The sequence below is a fragment of the Diplotaxodon limnothrissa genome, linkage group LG18 (genome assembly GCF_057381915.1).
Source record: "Diplotaxodon limnothrissa isolate DT_005_m linkage group LG18, D_limnothrissa_male_GT1.1, whole genome shotgun sequence".
NCBI lineage: Eukaryota > Metazoa > Chordata > Actinopteri > Cichliformes > Cichlidae > Diplotaxodon > Diplotaxodon limnothrissa.
In genome coordinates, this window is record NC_140613.1 from 18,275,046 (window position 1) to 18,294,826 (window position 19,781).

Here is a 19,781-nt window from a genome sequence, read left to right on the forward strand (position 1 = left end):
GTGGGCAGCAGAGCTGCCACTGGCAACCCCAGCTAACCATATATTTCACTGATATTGCACTCCAGTGCTGGCAAATCTCACAGGCACCAGAATTGAGATGCAGCTCTGAGCTTCATGCAAGCATTCCAACACTGTGCAACTTAAAGTGGCAATAAAGCTTGCACCATAATGCAATACAAACAATGGAACTACCAGGAAGAACAGTCAGATGCAGTTCAATTTTATTATTACATGAATGATGCTTCAGCTTCGGGATATCCGTAGAAAACTGGTGTGCACATCAAATCTTGAGTAGAAGTTTGAATTCAAGTTCAGTACTAAAACTCTTTGATGGTTATGCCTTGAAAACATCCATTCCACTTATCTAATCCTTGGTTGTGTAGGGGCTGGAACCAGTCCCAGTTGCCACAGGAAAGAGACAGAGTACACCCTGGACACATCACCAGTCATAGGGAGACAACCATTCACACACACATTCATACATATGGGGAATTTAGGATCACCATATAACTTAACCCCAATAACTGCATCTTCTGGACTGTGGGAGGAAGCCAGAGTAACCGTAGAGAACCCACGCAGACACGGAGAGAAAATCCAGACTCCAAAGACGGTGGACTTGAAACCAGGACCTGCTTGTTGTGAGGTAACAGTGCTAACCATGGCGCCAATGTGTTGACTTGAAAACAATATGTAATCAGTTGAAAATTTTCTTCTTACAGAGTTACAGTTACAACACAGAAAGTTCTTACGGAGGTACAGCTACAACACAAATGGTAAATGGAACGGTTCATATATAATGCTTTTCTACTCTGAGCACTCAAAGCGCTTTGCACAACTTGCCTCATTCACCCTTTCACACCCATACACACAAGCACTTCTTTCTATGTTCTAAGTGGTTTCTATGTAACATTCATATTTGGAACTTAAATCAACGGCCATATTTTGAATCCAGCATGGCTGAGACAGCTTGCTGTGCATCATTACATCATAACCTGCTTTGAAAACCACAAGGTAAATGGGCTACGTTTTTTCCCCCCAGTGAAGAATCACTAGCAAATTTTGCCAAGTTGATAAGTTAGGCTGTTACCTGCAAAGTTTATTTAAAGCTCAAGCAAAATCTGTCAACTTGGTGCCCGTCTCAAGTAGAAATGTTTTATGTTAAATTTTGATGCATGCTAGCAATATTTGGAAAAAAAATAGGTGCTCCTTGAAGTAAAGCAGATGATCAGTTCTTCATTAATAGTGACAGACCTTACATATAATCTTCCCCAGAGACAGTATGGGGAAACAAAGTACTTTACATTTTCAAAACACAGAATTACAAAGGCTATAGAGTTGCTTTAATCTGTTGCTGGTAGGACACCATCTGTTTATTTGGGAGTCCTCATAAAGGCCTCCAAATAAAAGAGGGAGTGCTTCTCTTTAGTGTTTGCCCAAACAACTCTTCAGTACTTTAATCTGCAACAACTGTGACTTTCAAAACTTTATCAGTACTGATGTTACAGCACAAATTGATGTTTCATAGCCGAGACTTTCAACTGCTTCTGCGTGGATAGAGGCTGAGTCAATGAATCCTTAACTACAAAGACAAAGATGGTCTTTCATACTTAATCATATAACCTCAGTGTTTGCTATTTCATATAATCAAAAGAATAACTTTCCTTGTCCTTGCAATAACAAGATATGATTAACAAGGTGAGAAACAGCTTAGATTCTTATGAGGGATAAATTTGAGCACAGATGAAAATAAAAGATTTCAAGATATCAAAAGACAAGGTGAAAGGATCTTAGTGTAATCTGTGTATAATCTAATCTGGAACAAAGACCTACCAGGCTTCGTGTCTGATGTGGCCAGCTTCTCCTCCTGGACAGTAGCCTGTAGATGCTCTGGATCTGAGTGCAATGGAACAGCAAGTAATTCCGGTTTTGGGTCTTTGTGCATTTCAGGAGGCAGCTGATTGCCAAGTTCTAGGTCTGTGTGCTTTTGAGCCAGCTGTACGCCAGTCTCAGAGTTTGTGTGCATGGAGGCTGGCTGAGGGCTGAGCTCTGGGCCGGTGTCCATATCCTCTGGATGTAGCGCCTGCTCTGCAGCAGGAGACCTGCAGTTGGAACAAACATAGTCCTCTCTGGGGTGGATTTCTGCTTGGCCTGAGTTCTGACGCTCACACTCCAGGTGTAGCCATCTGAAAGGAGTGCAAAGGAATTTAAGAGAGTGTCTAATGGGGCAATCCTAAAATTTGAACTATCAGTATGCTATCCAAGTGTTTCACCATGTTACCATTAAACAGCAGTGTACACCATAGTAAATAAGGATTAAAAAGGAGCACTGCATGTGTGGTATTACAGTTAAACACAAGTCCCTTACCTTTTACAAGTGTGGCAGAATACTACATCTTTATGGTGCTCAGGGTCCAAAATGCAGGCACACATAGGACAACACAGAGCAGGGTCCTGATTTTGGACACAGTTCTCACACAGCAGGCTGGTGTGGTGCCACTGGCCGCTGGTTCGCGTTCCACATTGGAGGCAAACTCTGCAGTTCTGAGGAGAAAATGAACATGAATAAATAAGTGTAGTATGAATTCAGTGCTTCTGCTACACTGATTAGACATTTCAACCATGGAGTGGGAACCAAGCATGAAACAAACAAATTTCCCACGTGTGGGACTAATAAAGGTTATCTTATCTTATCTTATGAAATCTGTACATACCCAGAGTTCAGTGTAAACATATAAAAATCTCAGTGTGAGTATATAAAGATTTGTACAATGTAAAATCTAAAGATAGACCAGGGGACTGTGAAAAAACATAAACAAAAATAGTGTTTGATGAAAATGATAAACTGGGCAATTTTCTGACGAGGAAAATACTTTGGACAACTTTTCAAAAGGCACTTTTATTAATAATCCACATTTGAATTATTTCATCAGTAAGCATTTATATTTTTTTATTATTATTTTTGATTAAGAGCACAAAACTTTAAAATCTTGGCACCAAAATATTCAGGTTACAGCCGCAAAACTGCAGGATACTGCCAAGTAGTGCTACAAATGGCCAAGAGCTGGAATCCAAGTTGGATTACAATAATCAAAACATGGAGGACATCTGAGCAGCGTTTCTGGCTGATTCTTTTTAAACAGACAATTATCAGATGTAATCAACCTTTTATATTTTCCAGCTTTCTTTTCCCCCTGCACACACATACACACACCCTTTCCTGCAGAGAAGACATTTTTGGCAACACAGTTTTGGTAAATGGTTTAATTTACTCAAGCATAGACATTTCTATTTATCATATGGCCCAAAATAACAGGAAAATGTGTATATTTCTTTAAACAGGATAACGCAAGCATTGCCTTTACTGTTCGCCAATCAACCAAGCTTGCACGCTGAGTAACCCCTGTAGCGCTTAGTTTGAATGAGGGGGAGAAATTACTTGAAACTTATGATTAAAGCTGCAGTCCTCGTCAAGAGTCAGTGGAATGGCTTGTTGAGCACAGCTTTGTGAGTGACAGAAACACAGTTTAACTTGAGCAAATAAATAGCAGCCAGTGTTTTTAAGGGAGTTTCCACACCAACAATATGAACCAGTAAGCAGAGTTGTCTTGGGATTAAAAAAAAGCTCACTTGGTTTCGATTCCCCTAGTACGTCACTTGAGTGTCACTGTTCATTTAAAACAGGAAATGAAGAAGGACTATTATTAATATTATTGTATTCCTAGATAATCATTACACCACTACTGACTTTATCCACTGACATGCAACACACCAGCACATTGAATTTTTGCTGACATATTAACATTCAAATTTTTACTCTCTGAAAGAACCCCTCTGCTGGGGCTACATTTGCTTATTGAATAATTTAAAAAAAAAAAAAAAAAGATATATCTATCCATCTATATCTCTATCTCTATATCTCTATATATCTCTATATATATATATATATATATATATATATATATATATATATATATCTCTATATATATATCTCTCTCTCTCTATATATATATATATATATATATATATATATATATATAGATATATAGATATATATATATATATATATATGTGTATATGTATGTATATGTATGTATATGTGTGTGTGTTAGCTTTACTTTGATAGCAAGATTGTTAACACAGAGTTTGTAATTGCAGAGAAATACTCTATTAATTTTGAGGATGTCATTTTCGAGCAGGAACCTCAGAAATGTCCCTTTGGGTTTAAGAGGTTGGGGTATTAATGTAGTTTGAGTTGCTGTGGGATGGGGGTGGGGGTATAGTAGAATTTTTTGTATTCTGTCTATTTTCTGAAACAACAACAACAAAAAAAAGATTGAAAATGAGATTTTATATTGTGAGCACTTCTTTTCCACAAGACATAGTCATTAAAACTTGCCTTTAACAAGACTGTATGCACTTACTTTAAATTAGCGGCTTACTCGGCTAACTAGCCTCTGAGCTCGGGTAAACCTTTTTCCTATGGTACGCAGTCAACAATTCTAGTGTTCATACTTAAAGCCACATCACAGGAACTTCACAGAACACCGAAACTGGAACAATGACTCATTTTTCATTGATTTCTACTTGAGTGAGACGACAATGCTCAGAACAAAACTACCACATGAGCGGGGACATAGGATGTAGGCAAGTGTTCCGGAGAAGCAAGTGCCAAGGCTGTGTGTGTGTGTGTGGGGGTGAAATGCCCCTGTGCTGAGTCAAATAGAGAACCAAGAGTAAAGACCTTGCATCACCCGCTGTCTCTACTGATGTGCCCTACTCAAACTGGTGCTGCAAAAAAACATATTAGGCGGTGTGCTAACCAGCCAGCTGAGTGGCAAGCAAACCATTTGTGCATGAGCATTCACACAAACATAGTGTTATCTTCCAGCGCTGAGGCTGAACTGAAGTCTTTAAATGATCAGCTGGTCTGAGTCATTCGTAACCACAGAAAGCACAAATTGAAACCATCAAAAAGCTACATTCTCGTGGGTGTCATATGCAAGGTCCAACTAACTTAATTTCTTTTCCATTTAATTGTATTGTTCAATTTTGTGATTGCACCAGATGAATCAATGCAGTTATTTGAAACACTTTAATCTAGTGCAAATACTTTTACTTACAAGCCTGTTTTTTTTTTTCTTTGTTTTCGGTTTAATTTTTTTTTTTTTTTTTAAATTTCAACATTACCCATTAGTTGTTTCCTACCTGACATCTCCATCCGTTGGTGGGAAGAGAGTCTATAACAGGTTGCAGACAGAAGGTATGGTACCCTTTGTCACACATGTCACACACCAGCATTTTAGTGTCCTCTCCTGGATTCCTACAAAGAGACAGTAAAAAGGTTTTAGGGTTGAGATTTATTTATTTTTGTCTAATACAATGAGACAATGTCATTTGTAATGATATAGCTCTATGCTTCCTTCTGTAATCCATTTCTTCTGCTAAGACCTGCAAGACCCGACCTCAACTGTCCTACTGCATCTACAGTTGAATTCTCTGAAAAGCTTACAAGTTCTTTGCTCCTATCCAAGTATAAATCAAATGCAGTAACTTTTCAAGTCCGGGTCACTTTCCAATTTCCATAAATTGTAAGGATATTACATTGACGTTGAAATTATGTTTAAAAAACAAAAAAACAAAGCCATTCATAGAGAATTGCACTGACCCATCAGACTGTAGCAGGCTAATAAGATCAAAACAGAAAGTGATTCAAAATCCCATTGCCACCAGTCATGGTTGATCAGAAACAGATTATTTCCGGTCACTGGCCAAATGATCAGTGGATCTCTGAACATTACAAGTGCTAAACTGTTTACATGGTAATATTCAGTTATTGTGAAATCTGAGTTAGAATGACAAGAAAAAGAAGAAGGAAAAGAAGTAATCATATCTTCCTAACAAAAAACCTTAACACTGTCAGTATTTAGACAGCTAATGTTATCGTAATCCAGCAGGTGGCACCGTCTAAGGATATTAACTTAATCAAAGGTTTAACAACATTGGAAATATTTTTAGGAGTAAGAGTCCTCTGCATGATATCAGTGGTAGACAGATTTCCCTAATATTTTTTATGTGTAGTTATTTATTTATTCATTTATATTGTACCCACCTTTGCTTTAATCAGCCTAGTGCTGTGTTTGCGGGTTTCTGAGTGAGTATCGGCAACACTGAATTTGCAGAGAGCCATCTGGTCAAAAAATATGCAATATAGCTCTTCATGGGCCATTACAAATGTTGATACAAATAGCAAATGGCTAATATTAGCCGATTATAGCCAAAATTAGAACTGATGTGTGAATGAAAGGAAGATTTCCATGTTAGATTGCTATACAAATAATTATGAAACTTCACGCAAGCCCCTTGTTCAGGAGGATGAAGGTAAGAAAAAAAATAGAAAGAAAAAAATAGCTAACAGGAAAGACCGCTTCATACCCAATTTATTAATAGCTTTAAATAAAACAAAGTCATCTCTATCACCACTTTTGTTCACACTAGCAAATGAAGTGACATTTGATTACTAGTTTTGCTAGTTGTACTGTTATACCCAGTGCTGAGTTTAAGCTATAGCTATATGCTGATGATGTCATTTTTTTCATTACTTAATGTTAGTAAAGAAATGCTAGTATGCTGAAACATTTGTCAAGCTGATTTACAGTAGCCTTAAGCATGTAGCTGTGCAAAGGTGTGAGAAGTTGCTGCGCTGTCCATAATGCCAATGAATTGGCTGAAGTAAAAAGATCTTTAAACTAATCAATTACACTATCTAAAACTGCATCGCAAAGCTCAAGATATTTTGAAAAATATAAATATGCAGCTACAGGATGGTAATGCAATATTTAATACTCAATAGACAGTGGTTACCCCAGGCAAACAGGCCTGGTTGCAAACAGAGCTCTTGTGCTGTTTAAATAAGGTCAGAGGTTATAAGACTGAGCTTCAGGGTACAACGTCCAGTCAGCTCCTCACAAACCACAGAGGTAAACAAACAAGCAGTAAGCATGAAGCCTGGTAGCTTTACATAAATTAAGAAAGGAAAAAAGTAAACAAAAAGGAAAAAAACAAAGTAGGGAAAACCGTTATTTAGAGGAGAGGGGAAGTGACTCACTTGCACGTCTGGCAGACTTTGCACTCAGGGCACTGCCAACCTGCCCTCCTTAGAGGGGTCACAGCCATGTCCAGGCATATCCCATGGTAATGCAGACCACAACTGGTGCAAAAGAGCTGGTCCAGTAGATCCCCTGGGCTATCACATAGTACGCAATTTATATCATCTACAACTGTGGACAGTTGAATGAAAAGAGAAGGCAAGAAAAGTTTATACAATGCAATTTAGTCTTAGTTTTGTTAAATATACATTATGTTATTTTCCTATGGAGTTGACACATCAAATTTTTCTGAACTTACATTTGTGAGTGGCCAATTCAATGTGTTCTGGGCATAAGAGTGAGAGACTTCTGATATCCTGAAAAGTCCCAGCTGCCCCCGCACAGGGGTAATGATAGAGTTGAGCACATCCTTCAGCACAGCACTTAATGGATGCTCCAAGGCGCTTACAGTATGCACAGTGCTGCGGAGAAAAAGAGCGATCTTAAAATATGTCTAAAATCTCCCTTTTCTCCAACTAAAACACATTTCTTAAACACTAACAAACGTAATGTTTAAATGGTCTATAAATGCCTGATTTCACGTTAAAAAAAATCACATCACATCACAGAAAGGTGTTCGCTCCTATGTTTTTTTTGTTTTGTACTTTAACCTGCCACATCAAAGAATACCTGTCAAATCAGCCAAGATCTGATGTGTAGCACTTCTTCTTTCTGGACTATTTTATCTTAGTATATTTTTGGGAAACGGTTTATTTGGATTAAGACACCTGTTCAAAGTGCCATTTCAGCTACCTGATGATCAGGCTAGAAAACCTCACCCCAATTCCATTTCTCTGAGTTCCATGAGTGTGTACTAGTAACCACTTGGAGATCAAGTGGCAGCACTACTAATGGGTAGCACACACGATGGGCAGCGAAAAAAGAATCAGAGCTCTTTAAGTAGTACCACTTCTGCCGCTAGGAGCCAAGCTGCCATGAGAGCTCAGCCCTGTTGAGTGGTGTGACCTTTTCCATTTCACAGCTGAGAGATCCATGCTGCCAGGCCGACCTTTACCAGCCAGTCTGATCCATCAGCTTTGTTGTGTTTCACTGAATCAGTCCTTCCCCTGCTGCCCCAACACATTAAGATGGTGTTAACACCCATTAGTCCACGGATGTTCTCCCTTGACTCACCTTTGTGCTCCCTGAGTCAATGGCTCTGTCCACATTAAGCAGAGATTGTCCCTCGCCCTCACAAACACCGTCGGACCACAAGGCACAACTCTGATGTGCCCAGCATTGCCCTACAATTTAAAGACGGATGTGACAAACAAATAACTGAATCAGAGACAAATTCAGTATTAGCATATAAAGCATGTACACTTGTTAACTCTCCAAGTACAAATAATTACTGTTAAAATGGGATGTAGAAATAGGCTGAGTCCATTAGCCACACCTGACTCGAAGAGAGACTGGACGTTGAGATCTTCTGGAAGGCCGACATGAGAAAGCTCGTTCCAAAATCGACTGGCTGGGTCTGGCTCATCCTCGCAGCCTTCAGACCCACTGGAACAAAGAAAAAGGTTTTTAAAAAAAAAGTCATCTCAGCACAGATTTTTTTTTAACGTAGAGAACAGCTTAAAAATGCACTATGCAAGAGAAGGACAGCCTGAATCAACTTGAGAATAAATTGAGGACAGAGACATAAAGGTAGAGAATGATGTGCCGTTTTTACAAAAGCAAAGAAATGAAGACAGAGAATGAGCTGGGGGAAAAATGTCTGTCCAAGTAAAAAGCTGTGGGGGAGGGAGGTGGATGAAGAGGAGGAGGACGGGAAGGAGGGCCATCTTTTTTAGCGTGTGCACAAGAGGCTGGCTGTTCTGTCTCATAAAATCTGTTGAAAGGGATGCGTTTCTCCAACTCCCTGGCTTCAACTATTGAGCAGCATAGGATGTAGAATACGTGGAGAGGGAGCATTAACATTTAAAAGGATTTCCAGGAAACAACTAACAGCCAAAATCAAGATGGGGGTTTCTGGGAACATGATGGGAACCTATTCCTTACACTTTTATTAGCAATTATGAAATGGTCTTCTCTCCTAATCTCTTTTTTTCTTCTTAATTTTTAGTCTTAAATGATATATTATGATATATCTATTCTCTCTCACAGCTAAGGGCTCAATGACCAATCACACAAACAGGACACCAGCTACTGGTTGGCTAGGCCTGTTGCCAAACCCATAATGCTGTCACTGGCCATTACAGTACTGTGAACCCAGAGAGACAACCAACTGGTTTCAAAGGACCAAAACAAATCAGGCAGTTGTCCAATTGAGCGCAGGAAGGGTCTTTTATTTGTATGATTTGCATTTGTGTGCATACAAACACAAGGCTCTTGTGTAACCTTTGCCTGATCTGGCATCTCATGGCCTGGGGAATACTGACAGTTGGGTGTGTATGTTAGGTGTGACCATATTAACCACCACTACTGCTTCATATTACCAGGATAACAAAATTCAAGTCAACTAAAAGAAAAATCTTTTTGATCAGACTAACAGCTTTCACAAGATTTCACAGTAACATCAGTGTATAGAAGCCAAGGACAAAAAAGAACAATGAAGTAAGCTGTTAGCAAATTTTCATTTCTTGCAGCTCATTAACTCATGACAAGGAAGCATTACAGATTGTGTCTTATTCCTAACCAACGATGGCAGCCAAACTATTTGTGACAACAGTGTCAGCCAGGCCTACTTACTTCTTCTCCTTCTGTCCTGAGGTGGTCTCTTCGGCCATTTTTGGCTGAGCAGTTTTATCACCATCGCTGCCATCGCCTGTTGAGCTCCCATCAGCTTTGTGGCTGAAGAGTGCTTCAAGCTGAGACGTGACGGTGAATACTTGTAGATCCCCCTGACCCAGAAGGCTACGACCACCGCAGTAACAGAAGGCACAGAGACGCTCACTAAAAGAAAGAAAATGGGTGGTAGAGGGTGTTTAATTATATATACCTACTGTGACTTAATACAGTGCCATACATGTCACCATGAATTAAGGCCTCCTTCTTGTGGCACTGGGACTGTCTGTGCTGCAATATACATAAAACCTCACAAAGCAAAGCAGACAGACTATCACCACACATAGACACACACACAGTCTCCCAAACACATACTGCTATAAGCAGACAACTTGTAAAAATTATAATGTATTTAAGTAACACAGACCTTGTAATTTAGAAAGAAAGAAAGAAAGAAAGAAAGAAAGAAAGAAAGAAAGAAAGAAAGAAAGAAAGAAAGAAAGGCAGATAGACAAGTCCGGTTATATAACAGATATTTGGATGTGCTAACAATCAACATTTTAAGTGAGAAAGCCATCTTGGAGACAAAGTGGTAAACAGAAAAGCAGCAGAACAGTGGCCAAGAGCTGGAAAGTTGAGTAATAAAGCAAGCAGCAAATATTTATCACATTAAGTGCTGAGATGGTACTGTTAATAAGATCCCAGGAGAGGCTCCTGATCTGCTTTCAATCACCAACATCGATAGAACAGACAGGCCAGAAGACTGATTGCAACCTCTAACAAAGTGACACCTGGGAGGAAAAGGGCTGCCTCTACCTGCTGATGACTCCCACCTAATCCATCCATGCATGTATCTAGTATGTGCTAGACCTGTGCTTATTCATTCATAAAAACAATTTAAAAAGTAAAAAGATACACACAGAGTCTCTCACACACATGCATGCACGGTTCTTTATTTCTCAAAAACAGCGATTCTGGGGAAGTGAAAAGTTTTTTTAACCTGCTTTTGACTTCTCTACTTGTTGGGACAGATGGTCCTGCTGAATTCTCGGCTAGAGGGCTCTGGGCCAGAGGGGAAGAGGGCCTGTCCTCCTCTGGCACCTCACTGGTCACTTCCACAGTCTCCACCGGCTGGATTTGTGTTTCTGATGGTAAAAATGAAAAAGACACGGAAGGAAAAAAGAGAAAAGATCTGTTAGGGAGTAGAGAAACAGCTAAGCACTGAATTGTTCCAATGCATCTGCCTCTGTGCTGGTAAATGCTCCTCAATTCACTGCCAATTATGACTGCATGTTTAGCATACAGCCCCTGACAGACACAGGCTGTTACAGGACAGGTTGGTTATATTCTAGTCTTTTTCCTCCAGGTCAGAAACACAGCCTTTTTTAGCAAGATGGATGGTAAAATATGGGGACCATATGCTCAAGCACTGATTACAATAAACTCAGTGGGAACATCAAGGTCTTGTACAGAATAGTGATAACAATAGAGGCAGGGAATAAAAGAGATGGCATGGCTGTCAAAATATCTCAAGTAGCTAGAATTAATATTTTGGGGGAATAAAAAAAGTTCAATCCTGGACTCATATCTGACATATCACGACTGCTTTTAATTTTAATTTAATTGACGAAACCCTCAATTCACTCTGCTAATCATACAAAACAACTCCCAGCAGTACCTCTCACTGAGACTTTGGGCCATGTAAAATGTTATTAATATTTCATTGGCATGTAATTAGGCTAATGCCACAATGATTGTGTCATCCAAAGGAATTAAAAAAGGGCAAAATTCATATTAGGCTTACTACTACTTACCTACTGATAACTGAATGCATACGCAATGGATGTTTTACAATTATTTTTTACAAGACATCAACTGATTAAACTGATTGTTGCTTTTCCCGCCTCATTTTTTAGATAATAGCTCATTATATTTGTTAAATTAAAAAAAAAAGGTTGTGTTATCCTGTTTAGCAGGGCTCCACAATTATGGGCACGATAATTATCACAATTACTGACATAATAATGTTGCCACACGTAAACATAACAATGCTTTAACATCCATGTCGTCCTACATTTCTGCTAATGTACCAATGTACAAATCTTTGCATCAAACTAAAATTGGTCCTCTTTATTCAACTAAATTAACTAAAGAAAAAATAAATAAATAAATATATATATTTTTTAAATAAACTGCAGCAGCACTTAAAGCAGGGTATGAGTTTCACATTTACATTGTGTTACATTCCTGTCAATTAAATAATAATATTTGCAGATATGTAAGATGTTTATTCACTTGTCCAGAGTGGAGGCATATAGTTAGGCGCTGATTTAGTGGCACGTTCGCTGCTTTTTCTTTATGTTTGTTTTGCGAAGCAAGCATTTTCAGATTCAATCAATCATGTTCATTTAATTGTTGGAAAAATAAAATTGTGACCAAGATTAAAATTTCATCAACTGTGCAGACCTACTGTTAAGTAAGATCAGATTACAAAAACTGATAGGTGACAGTACTACTCTTACCAATGCTAATGGATCAATTACTTTAACACAACTATGTAGGCATAGGATGCTAGTATACATAATACACCAAAGGGTGAGTAAAATTAGGAGCAAACTTTGCATTCAAAAACTATACTGACAGACTACACATTTCCACCTGGGCATTCAAAACACAAACTTGCGGAAACCAGCCCTGGCAGCATTGAATTGGGGGAAATTTAAAGCAAATTTAAATTAAATCGCAGCCATTGTCACCAAGAGTAAGGATGTTCTGCTAAGTATGTTCTGCTCAGTACTGCGGCTTTCCATGCCTCTACCACACTATCTGAGAGAGAGGGGTCGCTTTTGGGGGATTGGAATGAAAAAAAGAAAAAGAAGAAGCATTATAATCTCTAAAGTACCATAATCAAAACTGATAACGCCATGGCTTATCACTTTATCAGTCGTTAATTTCTCTACACATTCCCTAGATGCAATCACACTGTTTTAATGGTAATGTATATTGAAAATGTGAGCTATGTGACCTCTAAGTATAACAATTTAGAGACAGACAAAATAAACAATGTATTTAAAAGGCTATAATATACTGTGCTTGACCTCAGCACATATCACTTTAAGGACAAGACTGCACAGAGTCACAAATTTCATTTTGCCAAAAGCCCAGAGGCAGAGAGCCACTGAAGAAACCACTGAGTTTTAAGTGCATCTGGCGGTAGACTGAAAAGGCAAAGTGAATGCTTGGTTATTTCATAACATCATTTACAAAAAAAAATGTTGAAGGGTTTTAAACTCTGAAATATTGCCTTTGTTTGTTCTAAGGTAAATGATACCAGAAGAACGGCAAGTCATTGACAGCGTCACATTTCCAACTATCTTCAGCTCAGCAACAGGGCGGCACTGAAATGTATCAGAATGGGAGGCATGGTCACATGATGTGATGTACACACATAAAAAAGGCACATAAATGGGTCTGGAGAGACTGATGGGATTTTAAAAAGCTTTTAGAGGGCATTAGCCTTGGGCTCTTTCCCTCTGCACCTCAATGCCAATCTCAGAGCAAGAGGAGAGATGGAAGCAGTAAGGGGAGAAGAAAAAATACACACCCACTACAGCTTCACAGCTCAAGCTAAACCCATTCAATTATAGCCCTGAAAAAAAGGCACTGGGTGCTAAGAAAAAGCTCTCATCCATCCTTCTCCAGGAGAAGGAGACTCATCTACCTTTACTAACATACCCTTCAAAGCACTGCATAAGGCTACTTGGGGTGCAGGTTCAAGTCATATATCACTCTCAGTAAAACCAATGTGTATATAAAAGATCAAAAACAAAGTCTCACCTGTGTCCTGAGGGTCTATGGACTCTGTTATCTCAGTCCCATCCATGCTGTCCTCCTCATCCACAACAACTCTCCCTCTGGTGCGACCCCTGGAGTAAGAAAAACAAACAAACAAAGAAACAGAGGAAATGAAAAGAAATAAGACATTAAAACTACACAACTTCACCTCGAGACGGGGGAGTGGTGGTTTAGTCATGAATTAATTAAATATCGTCATGGCTTTCACTGATTTTTAATGGAGGCATTGAAGTCATGGGTAAGGCAAAAGGGTGGTACTGGTGGGGTGTTTCATACATATTCGTGTTACAGCTACAAGGAGAAACTCTGGTAAAACATAGAGGCAATGAAAATAAATGGGCGATTCAGTGATGATGGCGCTATTGGCCTATTTATGGTAACCACAATGGTAGCATCACAGTGACGTCATCACAGCCACCGTTTTACTGTTTCTGATGTCATGCCAGACTTGCTGAACGATAGGTGCTGCCACTCAGACAAAACCTCCTCATATAGTAGGAGACAAAACATGTAGAGGAAGCAAAGAAATCAATTTGTCCTCCTGAAAGTTTCATCTTTTCACACTATTGCAACATTCAACTCTGCATAAGCTGTGTCTTCAAACCAGCTGCATGACCAACACAAGGTTAGAAAAGACACATGAGGTGCACAGCAAACTGAAACGACACCAAAAAGTGTCTCACACCAGCCATTGTGAGATCACTTTCAGCAAGAGGAGCGCAACAACAGCAAGTATAAATGGCCCTCAGTCACACCAGTATAGAGACTAGCTGGTAACCCCCTGGAAACCACCAGTTAGTAGGGAAGAAATCCGCATTACCCCAAACTGGTTAGTGAATGGTTGCTGGCTGTCATAAGATGAATTTGGTTAAAGAAAAACTAATCTACACTTACTGGTTTGGGGGAACTTAGAGCTGGGCGATATGAGATTTTTTCATATCACGATATGTTTTTTTCATTTCAGGCGATAACGATATCTATCACGATATAAGCCAAATAACTATATTTGTAAGATTTAAATGTGCCGTTGCTCACAAGTAAAATGTGAAATAATCAGCAGCTTGTTTTTATTTAAATATTTATTTCCCATAATAAGTTCAACAGGGTAGATGTACTTAAGGAACATGAGACTTTTTCAGATAAATAAAGGCAAATATTGCAAACTACACAAAAGGCAGCCGCTAAAGCGTTTAAGTTTCAAAATAGAACAAACGAAACAGACTAAATTGTCAATTCCACTTAGAAACAAAATATTAATTCTAAAAATAAATCTTAGTTTGTTTTACAGAAGAACAGACAAAACTGACTAACTTTTGTCAATATCAAATAAACTGAGAACTAAAAGGAAATTCTCAATCTCTCCTTGTTGTATAGCTGAGCTTTTCAAACAGTTTTAACAGTTACTTTAGTCTGACAAAAGCCGAATGACGAATTAGCGCTTCCAGTCAGAGACTGAGGCTACGTCCACACGTACACGGGTATTTCTGAAAACTGAGATTTTCCGTTTTCGTTTTAAAAAATAATCCCGTCCACACATAAAGGGAGAAATGAAGGAAAACGCTGCTATGAACATGCCAAAGCAGCAGGTGGCGCTAGATTCCTAACCGTGCCGAAATGTTGGCCAATCAGAAGTCTAGAAGCCTCGGTGGGAAAAAGTAAACAAAGCTGGGGCATAGAAGCAGAACCGAGTCGTGTGTATTGAGGGACAGTAACTGTGTGTATATGTAAGCATTTAAACACTGCAGAGAGTAGAATTAACAGTAACAGTATTGTAGAAATTCATTTCACCGAAACAATAACGTGGCGCACAGTGTGACGCATGCTCCAGTTTATTGTATTTCCAGACTTGCTTTCGGCACAATTTACAGTGCACGCTACTCTATTTTTTGTCAGACTTGAAATAGCCGAAATACCTTCACACTACGGAACTTCTATGGCTCTTCCGTTTGACAATCTCTCCGGCATTGGAACCATCATCTGTTTTCTCTTCGGTCACGCTCGGTTGATTTTTCTAGTCGGCACACTCATTTCCTCCATTACCTGCTGGCTGCTTCCCAAACAAACACACGTGCGGCTTGGCACTTGTGCTGTACGTAACAAGCCACGCGACGTGACGCTGCGGCTGTGATTGGTTCGGCTCTGCGCTACTTAATTTGGATTGGCTGACCTTTTTTTTTTTTCCTTTGAGGACAAGAGCGGCGAGGTCTATCGCGATAGCTTAATTTCTCTATCGAGTAAAAGTTATATCGCGATACATATCGTTATCGTTCTATCGCCCAGCTCTAGGGGAACTCAAAGAAAGAGTTTGTAAAGCTTTGGAATTACCTGGATTTCTGCATGAATTAGTCATACACTATGGTATGACAGTCATACTAAGCAACCATTCATGGTCAGTGCTGCAAAATGCAACAACCAGCTGTTGTCGTTTAGCTAGTTTGTTGTTCAGTTTGCTACTCACAATAACTAACTGCAACAATATCTGGAATAAATGTTCATATGCATGCACCTTTTCTTGTGTTAGAGCCCTGACTTCAGTTCAGGAGATGAGGCTTGAGGTGAGGAGGAAGAGGATGAGGTAGAGATGAGGGAGAAGACATAGCAGTAGTTAAGGAAGAGAAAGACATAATGAGAAAGACATGACGAAAGCATTCATGTACAAATGTTAAATAGTCATATAGAGTTTGAAAGAGCTATTTGTGATCTTTAAATTAAAACTAACTTGTAAGTGGGCTGGTCTCTATCCACATACATAAAACCCAATTAGACAGAAGGATAATGACCATCTTGGCCACTGTATTCAAGGTAGTCAAGTAACATGGTGGCTTCCACAAGTTGATGCTCACAATTTTTTCTATTAAATCTAAACAAAGAAAAGAAAAAAGATCAAATTAAAAAAAACAAACAAACAAAAAACCAACTTACTGTACCTTTAAGGCCAGCATGTTCTTAAATTGTGTACAACTAGTTTAGGATTAGCGATAATTTTTGAGAAGAGGGTGTTCTGCAAAGATACCCCAATCACACCGAGTCCAATAATGCTGAAGCAGTTGAACATGAGGTCAAGAGAATAAGTAAAACACCAGCAGAAAACTCTACAGGAAATAAATTAATGAAACGGCAGAAATTTAAAAAATAAATAAAATACACATCTCAAATTTTAAAAAGGTCACTGTGAAACATGGAAAGTTTGAGACTGCTCTGCAACCTCGGGGACTGACATCCTGGAAGTGTTGAGGCAATCAAGAAAGAAAGAAATTACATTATATGATTGTAGCAGACAATAACCTGAAGCTTGGGGAGCAGCTGGATAGTGAAACAGACATTGACCTAGAGCATACAGATAAATACACAACAGAATAGTTGAAAAATAAAATGTATGATTTTTTTAACAACAGCAAAAAAAAGAGTCTTAACCCAACCAACGTGCTTTGGCAAGATCTGAAGAGGGCTGTTTAATAAAACAGACATCCAAGAAATGCATTTATTTATCAATATAGCCTCTCAGATCTGTACACCTAACCATCTCCCCTACAACCACGCTGGACCAGGTTTTGGATTACTCAGTTTAACTGTGACTAAAATTCTCACCTCTAGCCCTTTAACCCTTTAAGACCTACCATAGAACCAAGTCCGCCAGAGCTTATATTATATTTTTACATGCTGTGGAGCCATTTTTGGGAGCATTTCAAGTTGCTATACATCAATACAACCATTATAGCCCAGATTTTAATAATATGTATTCATTAAGTGCATAGTAATTACATAAATTGCAAAAAAGTGCAATAAACTACAAAAAAATTGAAAATCGTTTTTGATTTTTTAACATATATTTGTAGTTAGAGAAATTTAAGAGGCTTATCCCTCAAAACTGTAAATACAAAAAAGTTGCACAAAATAGTTTCCCACCACAGGAAATTTATTTTGAGTGTCTTCATAGTTTTATTTTTGAAATACACCAATTTTTATACACTGCAGGAAAAACGAAAATAAATATTATACTGCAAATTTGCAAAAAAGCAGCATATGCATCAAAATAAACTATTTCCAGCAGTGCAATATGAGTCCTAAGCATCCCAGAAACGACACAGAAAGTCATAAAGTCAAAGATAACTTTTAAAAAGAGCAGTATAGGCCCTGAGGCCCTGATCGCAAAAAAGACTACATTTCCGCGAAAATGACGTCACTTCCGGTTTCGGCCAGGTAATGGCGGAAATGCAAAAGTTCGCGCTGACGTCTATTCCAACGTAGGAAGTGTTTTGAACAGCTGATCGGACCGGCAAAGCGTGTTTCTGGAATATTATGTTTTTGTTCCTGCAAGCGCTTTTTATGCAGTTTTTGCAAAGCTTTATGTGGAAGGAAACCGTGACCTAGGACAAGCTGATGGCACAATATGTAAGTACAACTCCTCCGGTTTCATATGCAAAAAAATTTTTTGCGCTAGCTTACGTGGTTGCAGTGCTACCGGGATTTAAAAATAGTTACGCATAACAGAGCGTGCCCGCTCCGATCGGCTCTAAAGGGTTAAGGTGATTGTCTGTGAACGATCATAATATGTGTAATGTTAGCTTTTAAAGAAGTCCTTAGTATCAACACACTTTTCTAACAAAGAAAGTTCCACCTTTCTTATATTTCACTGTATGTGCCATGTCAGCAAACAGACAACCACGTGTACATTTACAAACAGGCGTTGTGTGCCAACTCATACGCTCAGACACACCAACTCATACCTTGCTTGTACACACAGTATGTAAATATCTGCCAGTGTCAGCATCCCTTCAACGCAAGCTCAGTTAACCTAATCTTGGAAGCAGCATGTGGAGGGGATAATTGTCATGGATACAAATTAAATAGCAACACCGAGTGCTAGCAGGCTAAGTGGGGAGAACAAACACAGCCCAAAGGAGAGCAGTATGTCTCCGGGGTACTCAGGAGGATCCAGCGGGTGGGAAGTGAGGGAGGAGATTGGGGGTGGGTAATTTTGTGTCACTGGAGAGAAAAATCACAAATGGCTAGATGCCAAATCAACCCCTCCTTCTAAATGACTTCCATGGGGAATGACAGAAGAAGTCTCTAGCAAACCTTGGCTAAAAACAATTACCTGTGAGCTTGAGTCAAACATAAATAACTTGATGTAGAAACAAACAACTGCATTTTAACAGACAACTCTGTTATAGCCTATTACATGGCCTAGTATGAACCAACTACTGTAGTTCAGGATCATATGGAAGTCGGTGTAGATATAATCAGGAATGGTGGATGGCCTCTCTCAGTAACTATTCTATATCAATTTAATTTTTTAATGCTATTCTGAACAAATTTACTTTTCAGTTTTTAATTTTGTTATCTTTAAAAATCAAACAGTAGCTAAGTACATAGCAATAGCAAAAGCCGCAGTCAGCTAGTCTTTATGGAAAAAGTTACAAATGAGGGTATCAGCGACTGGATGCCACCAGGGAGTGGAAGGAGATGTTGCTTTACTGGCCTTACTGCTTCAACTGTCTGGAAAGGGTCTGCATGATGGCATTACAGTAGATTGTCAAAGCCTGGATCCCAGTATAGCAGATGGATTGATGAGTGGCTTGCACAGCTTGGATGATTTTTGATTTATGTTGATATTTTAATGACGAGACTCTTCTGGTCTTGCAAGATCAAAAGACAGCAGTCTGTAGTTACTCATTTATTGCTTTTGGAAGACTAGAAGCAACAAATTGGCTTACAGGAGAAAATAAGATAATGTCCCAACATGAAACATGAGTGGAACTCTGCCACAAGCAGAACAGCTCATTTTCTGATTTGTTTTCATAATTCACTATTTTTTCAACACTTTTTCCCCCCCTTTAAAATAAATAAATAAATAAATAAATCAGAGGGTACTGTGTTAATTTTTTCACTGGATGCACAGTGGACTTACAGCAAAATAGTATCTGGTTCTCTTATAAGAAACAACTTTTATTTTAAGAATAAGATGAGCATAAAAATTTAATTAATCTCAGTGGATACTGAGAAAAAAAAGAAATTACTGAAGAGTGTTATAGTGGGGACTGTAGCTTG

The 19,781-nt window shown here is 38.8% G+C and overlaps 1 protein-coding gene across 5 annotated transcripts in view; it reads right to left on the bottom strand.

Annotated features, from left to right (window-relative positions):
• kmt2cb (lysine (K)-specific methyltransferase 2Cb) overlaps nt 1–19,781 on the bottom strand; it is a 93,781-nt gene that overhangs the window by 51,353 nt on the left and 22,647 nt on the right. For all 5 annotated transcript variants that reach the window (XM_085377322.1, XM_085377320.1, XM_085377321.1 and 2 more), the window contains 10 exons: nt 13,713–13,801; nt 10,876–11,020; nt 9,840–10,043; nt 8,542–8,651; nt 8,280–8,389; nt 7,405–7,567; nt 7,106–7,277; nt 5,206–5,320; nt 2,366–2,541; nt 1,831–2,183 (listed from right to left, as the gene is read on the bottom strand). In XM_085377322.1, coding sequence (XP_085233448.1) covers nt 1,831–2,183; nt 2,366–2,541; nt 5,206–5,320; nt 7,106–7,277; nt 7,405–7,567; nt 8,280–8,389; nt 8,542–8,651; nt 9,840–10,043; nt 10,876–11,020; nt 13,713–13,758 — 1,594 coding nt within the window. In that variant the 5' untranslated portion in view covers nt 13,759–13,801. The remainder of the gene's footprint in view (nt 1–1,830; nt 2,184–2,365; nt 2,542–5,205; nt 5,321–7,105; nt 7,278–7,404; nt 7,568–8,279; nt 8,390–8,541; nt 8,652–9,839; nt 10,044–10,875; nt 11,021–13,712; nt 13,802–19,781) is intronic.